The 17684-nt window shown below is 38.7% G+C and overlaps 2 protein-coding genes and 1 long non-coding RNA gene across 4 annotated transcripts; 1 reads left to right on the top strand and 2 right to left on the bottom strand.

Annotated features, from left to right (window-relative positions):
- Nucleotides 1-561: 561 nt before the first annotated feature.
- On the top strand, nucleotides 562-2918 carry LOC126594512 (uncharacterized). The gene is made up of 2 exons (XR_007613311.1): nucleotides 562-1173; nucleotides 1369-2918. It is a non-coding gene; the product is annotated as an uncharacterized LOC126594512 (long non-coding RNA).
- A 725-nt stretch (nucleotides 2919-3643) lies between these two features.
- LOC126594511 (ABC transporter G family member 20-like) lies at nucleotides 3644-7275 on the bottom strand. Its single transcript, XM_050260853.1, has 2 exons — nucleotides 6028-7275; nucleotides 3644-4966 (listed from the first exon to the last, which is right to left on the bottom strand). The coding sequence occupies exons 1-2, from the start codon at nucleotides 7067-7069 to the stop codon at nucleotides 3819-3821; spliced, it is 2190 nt and encodes a 729-aa protein (XP_050116810.1). The 5' UTR covers nucleotides 7070-7275; the 3' UTR covers nucleotides 3644-3818.
- Nucleotides 7276-11260: 3985 nt separating this feature from the next.
- Nucleotides 11261-16409, bottom strand: LOC126592025 (calcium-transporting ATPase 4, endoplasmic reticulum-type-like). Of its 2 annotated transcripts, none has more exons than XM_050257777.1 (9): nucleotides 16293-16409; nucleotides 14746-16166; nucleotides 14475-14547; nucleotides 14249-14370; nucleotides 13650-13931; nucleotides 13169-13546; nucleotides 12941-13050; nucleotides 12370-12598; nucleotides 11261-12265 (listed from the first exon to the last, which is right to left on the bottom strand). In XM_050257777.1, exons 2-9 carry the CDS (start codon nucleotides 16159-16161, stop codon nucleotides 11684-11686), a joined length of 3192 nt encoding a protein of 1063 aa, XP_050113734.1. In that variant the 5' UTR covers nucleotides 16162-16166; nucleotides 16293-16409; the 3' UTR covers nucleotides 11261-11683. The 2 variants fall into 2 exon arrangements, with proteins under 2 accessions (XP_050113734.1, XP_050113733.1); XM_050257776.1 differs by having other exon boundaries at nucleotides 16249-16403.
- Between the last annotated feature and the right edge of the window lie 1275 nt (nucleotides 16410-17684).

Below are 17684 nucleotides of genomic sequence, written 5' to 3' on the forward strand. Positions count from 1 at the left end.
GAAAAAAAAAAAAGGTCCGAACCCAGAAGAAGAAGAAAGAGAAAGAGAAGAAGAAGAAGAAAGAGGAGGGAAGAGAAAGAAGAAGAAGAAGAAGAAGAAGAAAAAAAGAAAAAAGAAAGGGGTCCGAACCCAGAAGGAGGAAGAAGAAGAAAGAGGAGGAGGAGGAGGAGGAGGAGGAGGAGGAGGAGGAAGAAGAAGAAGAAGAAGAAGAAGAAGAAGAAGAAGAAGAAGAAGAAGAAGAAGAAAAAAAAAAAAAAAAAAAAAAAAAAGGGACCGAACCCAGAAAAAGGAGGAAGAAGAAGAAGAAGAAGAAGAAAAAAAAAAAAAAAAAAAAAGGGACCGAACCCAGAAAAAGGAGGAAGAAGAAGAAGAAGAAGAAGAAGAAGAAGAAGAAGAAGAAGAAAAAAAAAGAAAAAAAAAAGGTCCGAACCCAGAAGAAGAAGAAAGAGAAAGAGAAGAAGAAGAAGAAGAAAGAGAAAGAGAAGAAGAAGAAAGAGAAAAAAAAAAAAGAAGAAAGGAACCGAACCCAGAAGAAGGAGGAAGAAGAAGAAGAAGAAGAAGAAGAAAGAGGAGGAGGAGGGAGAAGAAGAAGAAGAAGAAAAAAAAAAAAAAAAAAAAAGGTCCGAACCCAGAAGAAGAAGAAAGAGAGAGAAGAAGAGGAAGAAAGAGAAAAAAAAAAAAAGTGGCAGATATGTTTTTTTTTTAAAAAAAATTAAAAAATTATTTTATTTGCCACGTGGCAGACATTTGGCAGCCACGTGTCATATATGTGGCAGCCACATCAGCATTTAACAGATCCATGGATGGAAAATCTAACGGTTGTATGAAATTAAAATAAAATAGTACTTGAGGTATGAAAGTGAAATGTTTTAAAGATGTTGTATGAGATTGCAATAGAGCTCAAACCTGAGGGGCTACTATGTAATTTACCCTTTTTTTTATCAGATCTGCAACTTTCTTCGTCAACACCCCCTACCCTGTTAGGCCGAGCGTGTCATCGTCGACGCCGGCTACGACTTCACCTTCTTCTTCCCAGGCCTCGGTTGTCCGGTAGAGGCTGGTGGGTCTGCAATGAGTTCCCGCCACACTACCGCTGCTGATTTTATGCCGCTTTCTTTGCTGGTGGATGCTGCCATTCTTGCTCACCAATCTCTTCTATTACTCATTTTTCAGGTACTCATCACTCAATCCCTAATTACTATTATTTTTTTAATTATTTTCTCTAATTTTGACTTACAGTTTGCTGATAATTGCCTGCAATTAGCTTACAATTTGATGCAATTTAGTAATGATGAATTTCATTTCTTGCCTGGGCTCATTATTTAACCCCAAATGATTTTTTCTATGATTCTGAATTTGAATCAGCAGCACCCATGAGGAAAAGACCACGACCCATGAATAGTGATTCAGTATGGGATACCGAACTGAAAATCCATCCCGATTCTCAAACCGAAGTTCTCGGGATTCTCAATTTCAAGACTAATCATAAATCAAATTTTCGGAAATCCTAAATTTCGGGATTTAGGGACAAATAAAAAATCCCGAAATAGTTTTGGGTTTTTAGGCTATTGGGCTGAATTTTCTTTACATAGTTGGGGTATGAATCTGCAAGCTTTATCTGAATCCTATTAAAAAAGCAAGATTGAGAGAGATAAGTAGCAGGACTCCAAGAGAAGAAAACTCAAGGAATTGTATGAATTTATAAGTTTATAACACAATTGGATACAAAACTTTCTGAAGACCTAAAGATCTAATCCAAGTTCACATCACTACTAGGTTCTATGCAATCTTGTTTTTTCCAAACACGATCACATGAACAGGTACCATATGATGTTACCTATTACTGCAATTTATAAGGCCAGAAGGGCGCAATTCCACCTTGTTCCAATTGTAAAGCTTGATAAATAATTCATATGAATAGAGTTCCTGCTGAAACAAATATAGATAATCAATTCACAAATTATATTGTAGGTGGAATATTTTACACACGTTAATGTTCTGTATATTTTGGTGCAACTGCAAGTTGTGAAAATTTGCCAAAGATTAGCACTTCAACGATGAGAGTACATTTCCAAAAAATCAAAATCTAATGGATTAAACTAAAAATCAACCAACACTTTCCTTTTCCATTATGCGGATTGAATTACTTTAGAGATGAGAGTAAAAATCAACCAACACTTTCATTTTCCATTATGCAAAATTGCAAATTATGCAGATAATTGAATTACTTCAAAGATTCAAACTTCAAAGATGAGAGTACATCTAATGTAAAAATCAATATAGAAATTGAATTACTTCAGACATCTAAACTAAAAATCAACCAACACTTTTAATAAGATCAAGAACAATGCCTAATCTAGAACAATGCAAATTTTTAATAAAATCAAGAACAATGCCTAATCAAGACTAGATTTCACAAACCCTAATCTAGATTTCACAAATCCTAATCTAAATTTCACAAACCCTAAATTTCAAACCCTAAATTAATTCCAAAATTTACTTGATTTGGGGGAGAATTGGTGCGCAGGGCATTGGAATCTGGATGAAGAATTCGAGGGAGAGAGATCAAAAAGGTAAGCAGCGCCGGTGGCTATAGCTCTGCCTCTGTGCCGTGAAGGAAGACTCTTCCACATAGTCAGGGTCTGAGGGATGAGAAGTCGAGAGATAGAGAAAGATCAGAGGGTCTGTGTGATGTGGGTGTGGTCGGATTCTGAGGTGAGGAGGTTGTCTGAGGTGAGGTCGAGGAGGGTGGTGAGGTTGTATGAGCGAGGTGAGGTCGAGTCGAAGTCGAGAGACAGAGAGAGTGACTGAGTTGTGAGTTGTGAGTTCTCTGAAGGTTTGATCCTTGTGTTGTATTCAACGGTTGAGATTAAATTCCGAATATATATTTAAAAACTAAATAATATAATTTTTTTTAATTTCGGTTCGGTTCGGTATTGGGTATCGAAATTTTCGGTTTGGTTTTGGAAAATTTTCAGTTCGGTTTGGGTTTTTGGTATTTTTCCAGCCCTAAGTATGAAGATGACAACCCATCAATTTTTGCAATTCAAAACAGTCCCATTTCTTCTACAGCTAAAGTGGTGGCTGATCAGCCTTCAAAGACCCAGAAAATAATAGTTTAATAAAATAAATAGAAAAGAAAATGGTGTAATAAAATAATATTTAATTTGACATACCAGGTGGAGAGCAAAATTTTGAAAAATGTCAAAATGCCACATAGGCTATCAAATTCAAATTTTATGTTTAAAATTTGACATCTCCTTTGGAGATGCTCTTGCATTTCACATCATTTCAGTTTTGGGTGATATTCACAATGAAACATGAGGTTTAATTTTTTTTCATTTTGCACCATAACGTTTTGAAATAGTATCAACAGACTTTGGTATGATTGGTTGTTTGATCATTTATTAAATTAATTACATGATAAGCGTGAAAACCTTATATGGACTAATACGTACGCCACATTTGCACCATATTAACAAAAAAAAACTCATCAATTTGATGGAACACTAGATGTTTAAAGAGACAAAAAGTATGCATTGATATATTTCAAAACCTCAAGATCCAATGTGAAAAAATTAGAACCTTGTGTCCCATTTTAAAAATCACTTCAACTGTAGAATTTTCGTATACCCATGTACTATTAGCCTCCAAAGTATAAATCTTTCATAAGCAAAGTGTTGCATGAACTACAAAACTACATGGTAAACTTACAATTATACACTGAAAATCAATAAGCAAATAATAATCAGAGAAGTTTGTACCACCACAATATTACATGGCTGTGACTCTGAATATATCACATTTCCTTCATTTTTTTACCTCCTCTTATTTTTACTGCCCAACAACAAGGTAAAGTAAAAGAGAATCCTAAAGAAGAACCCCCAAGCAATGGTGATCCACAGGCAACTCCATTTACTGAGGTCCGTGATCCCCTGCTGCTTCAGTATATCCATACCGGTGGTCACGCAGGTGGACGCCGTGATGTTCACGCCCAAAGTTGTGCTCATGCTCTTGAGAAGCTTCAACTTCATTGCTACGGGGAAGGCTTCTATTGGTGAGTTGTCAAACATCTGGGTCCCCCTCACGAAGCACTTGATTGGATCATCGAGTTCGTTTTGCAAAACGCCCTCATAAGGGTACTTCACTAGGGAAATGTAGTGAAACCAAAGCCAGTAGGGTGGGATTCTATCCCTACTAATGAAAAAACCACTAAAGAGTAGGAAATAAGCTAGAACTGCCACCACAACTGTGTATCCCAACATGACATGTGTCACGACGCCTGAGAGGAACGTGACGAATGAACTCCCAGCCCAGAAGGCCGCAAAAATAGTGAAAAAGAAGAAGAGGAAGCCGTGGAGCCCACCAGCGAGCCCCACGGCCCAGAAGGTAGTAGCGGCAAAGGCTATGGAGAGGAAGGCTAGGGAGGGAATGGAGATTAGGGAATGAGCTAGGACGTATGAGGAACGGCGGTAGGCATTGTAGGCGGTTTCACGCATGAAAATGTAGCGTTCTTGGAGGAAGACGGGGATGGCCTCGGCGCAAGTGTAGAATGTGGTAGACATGGCGAATGCGAAGAACCCTAAGCGCTCTTGGATGCCTTTCGGGGAATTGTCTAGGTGCCAAAACATGGTGGCTAGGATGATGCCGGTGACGAGGACCGCACCTAGGCGAATGCCGAAGAGTTCGGGCATTCTTCGGGAGTTTGTGAGGGAGCGTTTGGAGATGACTGCAATTTCAATCCAAGAAGGGTTGGCAAATGTGGGGACTGATGAGGAGAGGTTTGAGTCATTTGGTGCTCCGGAGACTAGTTTGCCTCTTGAAATGCTAGCACTAATTGCATCTTTGAGAGAAAGCTTTGGCTTGCAGTTGGAGTTGATCAAGTTGTTCTGATTTTCTCGTTGTTTTTGTTGGTCCAAGGTGATCTGCCATGATTTGTTGAATTCCACCAAGTTCTTGGTTCCGCCTGTTTTGCAACATCCAATTGTAAAATAATCAGCATCAAATCAAATTTACTCCACAAGCAATATGTAGAATGTGCCTCACGTAATTTAAATTAAATTATAATTATTGTTCAAATAAAAGTATATCAACGACAAATGTCGATATCAATTAGAAATAAATAAACATGTATGCATATCTCAAATTAATTTGGTGCAAAAATTTGAAAAAAAAACTATTGTTCTAAAAATCCCCTTCTAGCGCCGCCTAGGCGCTAGGCGGTTGACTACTGTTCTGATTAATGCCTAAGAGTTTGAAAATTAAGAAAGGACGACGAGGTGGTCTAGACTTATTGAGGCACCCGACTAGCCCACCCAGACCTGCCTAGGCACCCCTAGGTTGTGACTCACTTAGGCAGCAAATAGATAACTTTCATTTTGCATTTTTTTTTCTAATAAATTGTAAGAGACTTGTTGAATACTGAAATGAGCACACATTATATGCTTGTTCCCCATGTTTTCATTATGTTCCAATACTTCATAATATATGTGTCATTCTATTTTGTAGTTTATGATGAAATTATATATATTTTAAGTATAAACATACACTTATTTACATGAAATATAATGAGTTTAGTTAAATCCGCCTAGTCCGCCTATGCGCCCGCCTAGCCGCCTAGGCGCTGGGCCCCAGCTCGCCGCTTGACTAACGCCTAACATCTTTTAGAATCTTGTGAAAAACTAATCATAACATACGCTAACTCTGTTGCACTCACTACTAAATTTGATCACAAATTTTTACTTGTCAAATATGTTTCTTTTAGTCAAAGAATAATGCTAAAGAAATTAATTTTTTAAAACAAATGATATGTCACAACAGGGAATAAGTTTGTTAATCAACACTTAATAAAATTTAAATAATCAACAATCATATCACTTTAGTTTACAAAATTTGGTTTTTCTAACATGCATTACGCTTATTCAAATGCCTACTTTGAATATTACTTGTACCTAATAGATAAAATACGAAATATTTGCACATGCATTATCAAATCATTTAGTGAATATATTAGGTTGAAAAGGTCACCTGGGGTTTCCTCGAGTTCTCGAATGAGGTCAAGAGCAAACTCAGTCCGATTCTCAGTCTCAGGAATCGGATGCCCGAACTCCCCGAAAAACACCGGAAGATTCGCTGGCGAGCCGCTATACACAGTCTGTCCATGTGACAAGAAAATCAACCGGTCCATCAAGCTCAATATTCTGTAACTAGGTTGATGAATAGACATGACCACAATGCTCCCACTCTGTGCAATCCGCTGCAAAACCTTCACCACCATATAAGCGCTCGTCGAATCCAGCCCAGAGGTCGGCTCATCGAGAAACAGAACAATGGGGTCGTGAATTATGTCGATTCCAATTGAAACCCGCCTTCTTTCACCTCCTGAGACACCTCGGTGGCCCTCGTCACCGATCACAGTATTGGCGGCATTTCGAAGACCAAGTTGGTCGATCAGAGCCTGGACTCGAGCTTTCTTCTTGGACTTTGATAATCTCCGAGGAAGCCGAAATTCAGCTGAGAACATGAGAGTTTCTTCAACCGTTAGCATTGGGAACAAAAGATCGTCTTGCATGACATAAGCTGATATGACTTTCAAGAGCCTTGAGTTTAAGGCCTCCCCGTTTAGTGTGATCGAGCCTTTTAAGCTGTCCTTGGCGATTCTATCCGCTAGAGCGTCAATGAGCGTTGATTTTCCTGACCCGCTTGCTCCGAGAACTGCCATGATCTCGCCTTCTCTGGCCTCGCCGGATATGCCATTGAGCAAAACTTTTGTGTTTGCGTTTGTGCTGTTGTTGTTCATGCGCAGTTTAACCTCTGCTGTATTTGGTTTCCCTTTGAAACAGGCGGGTACTAAGGTCATTTTGCGCTGGACTTTTACGCTGTATGTGAGATCAGTGAATGAGAGGACAAAAGGATAGGAGGAGGTTCCGGAGGTGCAACCATACCCTAACTCAAGAACATGATCATGAGGAGAGATGTCGGGACTCTGCGCATCTCCGACCCACTGGAGGAGCTCGCCGAGGGTAGGGTTTAAGCCTCGGGGTCTCGGGTTGAAATCTATGAGCTCCATTGTTGCGGTGGGAGTTTGATAATTAGTAAGAGGACTCTTTGAGAGCGAGATATATAGAAGGTGAGATTGTGATGACGATGGTCACTGTGTTTGGTGAGTTTAAGTGTCCAACCGCTGCTTGCGTGAATGCTTCTTTAGTTGGTCAGAAGAGAGGGAGAGAAAGTTGTGTCTAGCTTTCTAGTTCTCCACTCTAGTTGTACCAAGTCCAAAGGGCTAAAGGGGTTATATGAGTTGGCTCACTTTTACTATCATCTCATTACCATACCCCAAGTGACTTGAGTGACTTGGGAATTTCTTTACTTGTAGGCTTGAAATTCTAATATTCTTTTAGATATGATAAAACTAGATGTGATGGAAAATAAGTTAAATAACAATGGAAATTAATATATCCGTACATTCTTTGGTTTTTTTTTTTTTTTTTGATAGCTTGTTCAAAATCTTTCAAATTTTGAAACATCTTTCAACATTGAGAACGAAAGTATGACTAAACTAAGTAACTAACATCTAAGCATTAAACTTGAGTTTTCTTTCCCTAATCTTTCTCGAGAACAAAGGATCAGAACTTGAAACATTTTTCAACATTAAGAACATAGTACCACTAAATTAACTAAGTCTAAATTAACTAAGTAGTATTAAACTCAGGTTTTCAAGTGTTCACTATACCAAGTGCTTCATATTATATATACACACATGCTAATGAACAAAGTGTACTTGTGACATTTTCGTAGTAAAGATTCTCAGATCAGTGGATGCATGCAACAGAAGAGCATATAACACACGAAAATATTCAGTAAGTTCTTGCAGCTACATGTTTACGTGCAAATGTTTACTATGGAAGCACCATAAGAGCTTTTCCAATTTTTGAAGGTAGTTTTATTTATTTTACTCAAACATTATAAAAAAAATAAAAAAAAATTATTATCTAAAAGGAGTTTTGAGTCCTACCATAGGAACTCTCCCAACCAGGCTGAACGTATTCTATTTAACTTTAAGGTTTATCACTGTTTAATTTGTTACTGTGTAATCTTATTAGCTAAAGTCATCATTTCCCCCTCCACTTCTCGACAAACTTGGTAGGCCATCAAAATCAAAGAAAACCCACAATTTTGATCAGTTATTACTTCTGAACATCACCAAACATTACATTGGATAATTAGGGTTTTTTTGTCACACTATTTAATTGTCTCACTTCAATTAAAAAGTTGATGTGCAATTGCTCACATTCCTAGTTGGTTGCAATTGTCAAATACCAATAGGTAACATTTTAGAAAGATGGACTAGGGGCCAGAGGCCGCTTTCGTGTGGTGAAATGTGCAATTGTATAGGATTTCAAATTTGGAGAAATTTTTAGTTGTGATGGGAACACGGATGGTACATTATGTGTTTCTATGTAAGTGGTGAAAATTTTTACTTTTTAAGTTATTAACATTTTAACGCACATATTTCATCATTTATATGGAGACACATGGTGTACCACCTCATGTGATGATCACACTGAAAAATCTCTCCCAAATTTGAAGGGACTCTCAAAAAAATTTGCTATGTCCTAGTTGGTTGCAATTGCCAAATGTCAATGGGTCAACATTTTAGAAAGACGGACTAGAGGCCAGAGGCCGCTTTCAGGTAGTGAAAGGTACAATCGCATAGGGCTCTAAATTTGAAGGGACCTTCAAAAATTTTTGCTACCTAATATTTATACGTAATAATGCTATATATTAAAAAAAATTGTTTTTATTAGCACTATAAAATTGATCATTGTGCACTCCTTATAAGTATAAATTTTGTTCTCTCTAAATATAAAACTTTAAGAGTGCAAATAAGATATTTAGAGTGTTAATAACAACACACCAAAAAAACAGTTCTTTTTTTCTTTCAATTTAATGTTATAATGTTATATATTCAAGTAAAACTTTAAAGTTAGTGTTTTCAAAAAAAAAAATTTCTTGTTTGGTTGTTTAATACTAAAATGCTTTTGATTATTTGGTGAAGATTATGTTTGTAACTCTTTTTACTTATTATTTAATGACATTTGTAAACTTAGTGAGTCATAAAGTTTGTTTTGATTTAAGTTATTGCTTTCTAGCATTAATATATTGTCCTATTGTTTTTGGAAAACTATCATAAGGATGGCCCCTATTATAAATTTTAAGTAGGACTCTCGGAATCTCAGAGACTGCTCTGCTAGCAGCTCACTACTACTCACACACCAGTTATCCTCAACTTCCAATTTGTATCCTACCCCCTACATAACGTGTAGAATTTTCATCACAAAAACAATTAAAAATGAAGTCGTGATAATATAAGTCAAATTTAATTATGTCAATTCCCAGCTTATTCAACATGAATTCTCACTATTAGTTATATCTTTTTTGGGTTGGATTGTTTTGTCATGGATGAGGGATGACCGAATCCTACTAATCTATTTTCTACACGCCTCCATTTCTTCACGAAAGCCCCATTCTCTCCACATGTCCTGCTTTGACACCTTTAGCTTAATTTCTTAGCCAATTAATTAGTTGTTTAACCCTTAACCTTTTCTTTGTTAATTATTAATTGGTAATAATATCTCTATGCGTATGGGCATATGATATCGGCTATTGTTAGGTAAGGATGTTACATCTGCTGTGGACTGATTCTGTAGTTTGGTCTTTGTAGGCGAGAAAATATCAAATATGGATGGAAAGTAAATACTACTCATTGTGTTATATGCCATATGTATTGCATTGTTATATGTATTGGATTGGGGGTCAACTCTTGGAGCTCATCAGCACATAAAACCCGTTTTCTTAACATGCATCTGATACTGTGAACGGTTTCCTCTACTCTCAATACTGTTAACGCAGGGTCCTGTTTTGACCGTTAATAATACTGTTTGTATGGCAAGAACGAGACATTTTGTCTCTTCCACACAACCTAAGGAACCATTTGATAATCATTTGATTTAAAGTTTAGTTTTCACATTTGTGCTTAATGTACGCGTAAATGTATATGAACGAAATGAGGATTGGAAAAGAGTGAGAAGAATGGTGGGAGAGATGTACAAAAGTGTACAAAAAAATATGGACAAAATAAAAACTAGATCAAGTTTTTTTTTCACTTTCAAAATTTTGTTTTCATCCATTCTTTATTTATTCTCAACCTCTCATTATCCTTCTTCCTCACTCAAATTTTCCATATAGTTTTTCTATATTGTAAGCACGTGAAAATGATCAAATGAGCCCTAAGTCTAATCTTAGGTACGGGTATTCGACTCTTTATAAACTATAAGAAAACAGGACTTACGTGACAATGCATATATGTCCTAGAAAGTGAATATGCGTCACATTTGATAATATTAGACACTGGATCATATGTGACGCATATCTGGTGTCACTACCAACGTTACCTATGAGGTGTCACAAAAATATACGTGAAAATTTTAAATTCACCACATATTTCTAGTTAACCTAATGCTGCTTTCGCCACTTTAATACTGGTTCAGATCAACGAGAGTAATGGATTGGTGACGGATAAGGTATCACAAAAGAAAAAAGAAATTTTGTAAACCTGAGATTTTTGTCATATATCATATAGGTAAGTGACGCTTTCAATCTGATTTTTTGTAATTTTATTCTTTGCACTCTCCATGCTTTCTTTTGTTTAAGTAGTTAGTTTTTCTTTTTGGTACGAAACAATGCCTAAATCTTTAAAGAACAAGGACGAGAGTCGAACTCAATTACATAGGTAAAAAAAGATTAGGTTCCAAAAGAATACGTATCTTCTTTTATACCGGCATAATCTTTTATTTCATTTCGGTATGGATGGTGTAATCTTCATATAAAAAAGAATAAAAAAGTTCAAAATTGGTAATCTAGCTCAGTCAAAAATTCAGAACCTTGCCCAACAAGAAAGCTAAACAACCAAATAGAATAAAAAAGTTGCTCAAATTACGCATCACACATCCCTTGTGTCATCATACTCTTGTTTTCTTACAACTCTAGAGTTTGTTAGTCGTGCATCGTCTTCGTTTTCTCGACGTCTATTTCTTTGTATTCTTAAGGAGGTTCTGAACGGCATCGGAGATTTATGGTTGAGAGTATTCCGTTTTGGTTGAGATGCCTTACAATGCAAGTATCGATACGAAATTGAAGTCAGTAGGTGACCTAGATTTGCAGTTAGAAACCTATAACATCCTGGAAGGGGCAAAAGATAAAAGACTCGCATAATTCTTCTATAGATATAGGGGAAAAGTTATTCAGTGTATACAAAAAGGGTAAACCACCACAGGGTGCAACAGTGGTTGGGAATGAATTCCAAACCCGTATTCCACATGATAGGTCCTGGATTCGATTCCTAACTCTGGTGAATCACATGATGATGGCCAAAGGAGCTGAAATGCCTTTGTGAGTCTTCTTGGTCCCCGAAAAGATGATTTGACGTGGCAAAGCCGCCAACTTATCTCCTTTAAATAAAAAAAAAAAAAACAAACAAACAAACAAAAAGTACTACTATTCACACACTTATTTTTACCTTCCACGCACCCTTATTATTTTTTATACAACCCATTTTCCGGGGATACATACAATAAGAGCGCGCGCCACTTGGACGAGATTTATCAACCTAGTAGAAGTCGCCTCACTCTGTCTTGGGCTTGGATGGTTTTCTCCTCCTGGATATTTGAGAAGCGCTTGCCCATCTTCCGACAAACTTGAGGACCTCATCAATGAGAATCACGGGTTGTGCAACGGCCAAAACCAGCAGCCATTCGTTTAAGCTCAGGGGTACAATGCCAAATACTTGAGCCAAGAATGGCACATACAGGACCACGAAGTGCAGGCCAAATGAGACGCACATGGCCACAAGGAGCCAGGGGTTGACCCATGGGGGCATGCTCAGCAGGCTTCCGTCCTCGGAAAGGGCATTGACAGAGTTGAACATTTCGATGGCAACCAACACGGAGAGGGAGAGTGTCATAGCTTTCACTTTGCCTGCACGGAAATAATCACAGGGGTCATCAAAAGACATGACCTGATTTCCGGCTGTGAAGGGTGACGCGGTGAAATTTGTCCAAGATGAGCATTGTCCCCAGTTGGCAAGTTGGGAGTAGGTCACAAGGGAGTGGCCGTCCCCACTGAGGTCAATACCTAGGAAGGAACCATGTGTATACCAAATGACGAATACGCCTACAGTTGCCAGTCCAACATACATACCAATAACCTGTCCAGCCGAACATTCAGGTGCGAAAATTAGCGACAACGCTCGCAGGTAAATCATTAAATTGCAACAAATCGGAAGAAAGAAGAAATTGAAAAGTAAGCTACCAGATAGCGGAATAATATCCAAGCGCTGATAAGTGAATCGTCGCTTCTGCGTGGGGGTTTCTTCATTATGTCCTTGTCTGGAGGATTAAATCCTAGTGCTGTTGCAGGTGGTCCATCGGTAACAAGATTCACCCACAAGAGGTGAACAGGTATGAGGCCTTCAGGAATGCCTAATGCTGCTGTTAAGAATATGGAGGCAACCTCACCAATGTTGGATGAGATCATGTACCTAAAACAGGGTTTAAGACTTTAAAATCTTGAAAGCAAAAACATACATGTCTAAGCATCAACGAAGAGGACAACTTTAGTTCACCGGGTGGGGAGCAGACAACGAGAAATCGTAAACATCATCATGCAAGAATACGATATACTTCCCCAAATCCTTGTTTATAAACATGGTTATACTCTTAAATATATACATGGAAGAGTATAACTACATAATACTATTCAGAAGTTTTTATACCATTACGTACGATACTAGAAAAATGCTGGACGCAGAATTTCAGAAGAAAGAACTCGTTCTTTTAACACGTCTCAGGCAAAAGCTAAAAAACAGAGATAAAATACTAACCTGATAAAGGCTTTCATGTTATTGTAGATAGATCTGCCTTCACCAATAGCTACAACAATTGTGCTAAAATTATCATCAGCCAAAACCATGTCAGAAGCTTCCTTTGCAACCTGCAATGGAGAAGGAAATGAAATGTTTATGATAAGGAAAGGTGCGTTAGTAATTTAAGCTAAAATTAATAGACATGCGGAAAACAAAAGAACAAGAGAAACCAACAAAAGAAATCACCTCAGTTCCAGAAATGCCCATTGCAATCCCGATATCAGCAAGTTTCAAAGCAGGTGCATCATTCACTCCATCACCAGTCATAGCAACCACTTCACCATCCTCTTTGAGTAACCTCACAATCTCTTGTTTGTGCGTTGGTTCGGCCCTTGAAAACAGAAGGCCACCACCTTGTCTAAGATGAGCTTTCTGATCATGTAGACCCATAAACCCTCTTCCTGTAAGGCTTCTTGAACGTATGTCTTCATCAGCACCAAACACGCCAATTTCACGGCATATTGCTTCTGCTGTGTTCTGGTGATCTCCGGTGATTACAATAACACGGATTCCAGCTGCTCGACAGTCTTCAATTGCATCAAAAACCTCCTCTCTTGGGGGATCCTTTAACAAATTCATAATTCAACAATCACAGTTAGTTCGATAAAGGTACTGTGATCAAATATATGGTAAAGAAGATGTAGAGAACAGCCATGTTATAACTCACCCTCAGTCCAACAAGGCCGACAAAAACAAGGTCGCGCTCAATTGATGAATAATTGGATGGATCAAGTAAAAGCCTATGAGCTGGATGATCTTCATCACCATCGTAGGATTCAAACTCACCAAGCTCATCTTTGTATGCAAAACCCAAGCAGCGTAATGCAATAGTTGACATCTCATGAAGAGCTTCCACAATATAGTTCCTTGAACTATCATCCAGTGGTACAACAGTGCCATCAAGCAATTGAACCTTAGTGCTTCTCTCCAGCAAATTCTCTACAGCGCCCTGCAATAACGCAGCACCTCATTCAGAAGTCCGCAATATTCCTTTTTGATATTATTTATTTTAAAGATGGAGAGAGAGAGAGAGGGAGAGAGGGAGAGAGAGAGAGAGAGAGAGAGAGAGAGCAAGGGAGTACGGAGAGCAATGCAATTGCTGCCAAAGATGAAACAATGAGCGCATGCCACAATTTACTTCAAACTTTCCCAATTTGTATTTGAAATTTAAAAATCAGCGCATGCCACAATTTGGATATTAGATTAAATCAATGAATGGACATAAACAGTTCATGGAGTTGTTGAAACTAAAATTAGAATATGAACCTTCACTAGCAATGACTTCTTCCCTGAACGGGAATTGACAATTACACCCATGGATTTCCTATCACGATCGAACTCAAGGGTTGCAATTCGGCATTCAAATTCATTCCACTTCTGGCAACAACCTGACAAAATATATAAATAGAGTATCAGAGTATGTAAACTTACCAATTCAAAGTTGTAACAAAATAGATAAATTGGAAGCACTTAATTCGGGAGTTTTACTTACCAAGCAAATCCCTTTCATTTGTTGATTCCGCACCCTTGGACTCTTCGGGAAGGCCCATCTTCTCAACTAGAACCTGAGGTGACAAAACAACATACTCAATCTCAAGCTGAGTTCTCTAACTAAGTGAATTGTCCTCACAAGCAAGGAAATAATGTACTCCAAGAATGGTACGGACTAAGAAGGTTGTTTAGTGATGTTTAATCAGTTTACTGATGAAATGCACAATATCAAAAACCCTATTAAAAGTCAAGAGCATAGGTTCAAAAATAACCTTTAGAGCTGCCTCAGTAGGCATTCCATTGGCAATATACTTCTGTTCTGCATGTGTAATGCCAGCATCATTGCAGACAGCAGCTACCTTTGCGATCATTTGAAGATTAGCATCCATATGACCAGTTGGCCAGTCGTGAATTTTACCATCAAGTGGATTGTATGTAGTTCCATCCACCCTAAACTTCCGTAGTATAGTAGGTCTAGGACCCAAAGCTACAACTTTTGCCACTGCCATCTGGTTTGTAGTCAATGTCCCTGTTTTATCTGAGCAAATCACAGTTGTACAACCCAGAGTTTCAACACTAGGCAGCTTTCGGACCAAGGCATTCTTCTGAGCCATTTTGCGGGTACCAAGCGCCAAGCATGTCGTAATGACTGCAGGCAGACCTTCAGGAATAGCAGCCACAGCCAACGCTACTGCGATCTGAAAGTAATATGTGCACTTCTCAAACGAAAACTTGAAATTCGCCGGCCATCCATTGGCATATTCCCAAGTAAGGAAGTACTTAAAATTGATGAGCCACACTAATACACAAATAACTCCAATTACCATCGTGAGCATCTCTCCGAACTCATTGAGCTTCTTCTTAAGTGGGGTATCTTCTTCGCTCTGCGAGGCAACATGGATTTGCATATGAACCTTCCCGATTTCAGTGGACATTCCTGTCTGTGCAACCAAGCATATGCAATTTCCATTCACAATAGTTGTCCCTGCGAAAACCATACTTTTCTTCCCCTGAATGTCCACGTCCTCAGACACCGGCTTGTTAGTCTTATTCACCGCCTCACTCTCTCCAGTCAATGAACCCTGCTCGACCCTCAAAGTCGAGCTAATCAATTCCACAACACGCATATCAGCGGACACTTTATCCCCAACCTTAAGTTCCACAATGTCACCAGGAACAAGCTCCTTGGCCGCCAAATTCGGAACCTTACTCCCATCCCGAATCACAGTCGCCTGCTCTGATTGAATCTCCTTCAGCGCCTCCAACGCCTTCTCGGCATTGCTCTCCTGCCAAACCCCAACAATTGCGTTCACAACCAAGATCAAGAAGATCACCAGCGGCTCCACAAACGCCGTGATCTCCTTCTTATTGCCTTCCTTCCCGTCCAGCCAAGCCAGAACGAAAGAAACGACCGCCGCCGCAAGCAGGATTCGAACCAGCGTATCATTGAACTGGTCCAGAACCAGACTCCAAATCGACTGCCCCTCGTTCTTCTCCAACTCGTTCCAGCCGTACTTCTCCCGCCGCTTCTCAACGTCCTTGGATCCCAACCCAAATTTTCTGTTAACCCCAAAGTGCTTCTCGCACTCCGAAATCTCCTTCGCCCACGCCGGAAATACACCGCCGTCCACCAGCTTTGGGTTTCCGTCCTCCTTCCGTCTACCCAAATCCTGCCCTCCCTTCCCCATCAGACCTACCACAACCACAAATCAACACAGAGAGAAACGGTGAAAGAAAAGGCAAGGAGTTGGACAGTTTATAAGGATTTGACTCACTGAAATAACGGCGCTTTCTAGAAGAGAGGGTCCAGTTTTCGTACCTCGGTCAATATTCTGTTTGTTTCCCAAGAAAATGAAAGAAAGAAAATTTAATGGGAAAGAGGAGAGAAAGCTTCTTCAGCTGCCGTGCCTCACAAGCTACCACTGTGTGCTTTCAGCCTTCGCTCTCACACTCTCCCTCTCTCTCTGTGTGGCTACTTATATAGCAGATCAACGGCTAATTAATTAATATCGGGATTAAGGCTAATCGGGGGAGATATTTCAATGAATCATCGTACGCTGATTAAATAAATTAAACGCAATGTTTAGATGACGTGGTTCGACTGCGACAGCTGGCGGGATGCTGAATTCTATTGGCTACGGTCCTATTCGAGCGGGGCTGCTGTACTCTGTTCATTCCTTTTCGCGGGTTAATTTTAACTAGGGGAATTAAATTTTATTTTTTTTAAATTTTTTTTTGGGTAAACTGGACCGTTATTTCCAGGGCAAAGCCAAATATACAAGGAACCGCAAGGCAATCCGTCTTTGTTCAAAATATGCAGAACCAAAGATGGAGGTCTGTTGACCTAAGTAGCTTCGCTCATCTCCAAGTTCTTGAAAGATGCTATATATCCAATCAGCCACCATGTTGGCAGATTATAGGGACTCAAGACCATTGGCATGACTGGAACGGTTCCTTCATCTGCATAATTTTCCTTAGAACCGGGAAAGCCTCCCATCCACCATTATTGCCATTGATTCTGCCACCTGTATCCTTGAAGCATTGATGCTTTATTTCCTAGCTGCAACAAACTTGCAATCTAAATCTCTGATCACCACTCCAACATTATCTTATTTAATGGTTGCGTTCCAACTAGCATCCACATTTATTTTGAAGAAAGAAAGCTCAGGTGGAAACCAAATAGTGCCAAGTTGAGAATTATCATTTAGATTTCAACAGTTGCTTGAATTTGTCTGCATTTCAGTTGCAACCTTTTGATTTCTTCTAGCAGCCTCCGTAAAGACTCCACAAGCACAATTGATCTTATGGATAACCTACAATGGTGACAAAGTTTTTTTTATTAAAAGTAGAATTGCATCTCTCTTTCCAAATGTTATGACAAGTAAATGCAACTTGTGGAATTACATTTTGTACCCTTTGATTTGTGTGTTTAATTGCAACTTCAAACAACATTTATTGAATCTCATATATTTGCTTATTATTTCATTTCAATTTCATATATTCGTCAAAAAATATGTTAATTTAATCATTAAATGATGACGTAGTAACAGTTATTCCACATTTGTTCTGACGTGACGATCAAACTTGTGTCATATAAGAAATAATTTTGCTATAAAAAATAAAATTTATTTAGAATATTGTTGTGGCCGATATTTAACTTAGGGAGAGAAAGGGGCACGTCATAGAGAGGACAAGATGGAGAATAGGCTTA

Source organism: Malus sylvestris, chromosome 12, assembly GCF_916048215.2.
Source record: "Malus sylvestris chromosome 12, drMalSylv7.2, whole genome shotgun sequence".
Taxonomy (NCBI): domain Eukaryota; kingdom Viridiplantae; phylum Streptophyta; class Magnoliopsida; order Rosales; family Rosaceae; genus Malus; species Malus sylvestris.

Coding starts and splice junctions, on each gene's coding strand:
- LOC126592025 (XM_050257777.1), bottom strand. CDS start 16,161: ATGGGGAAGGGAGGGCAGGATTTGGGTAGACGGAAGGAGGACGGAAAC. Junction 14,371..14,474: donor AAATGAAAGGGATTTGCTTG/GTAAGTAAAACT, acceptor ATATTTTGTCAG/GTTGTTGCCAGAAGTGGAAT. Junction 13,547..13,649: donor TCGGCCTTGTTGGACTGAGG/GTGAGTTATAAC, acceptor AATTTGTTAAAG/GATCCCCCAAGAGAGGAGGT.
- LOC126594511 (XM_050260853.1), bottom strand. CDS start 7,069: ATGGAGCTCATAGATTTCAACCCGAGACCCCGAGGCTTAAACCCTACC. Junction 4,967..6,027: donor AGAACTCGAGGAAACCCCAG/GTGACCTTTTCA, acceptor GTTGCAAAACAG/GCGGAACCAAGAACTTGGTG.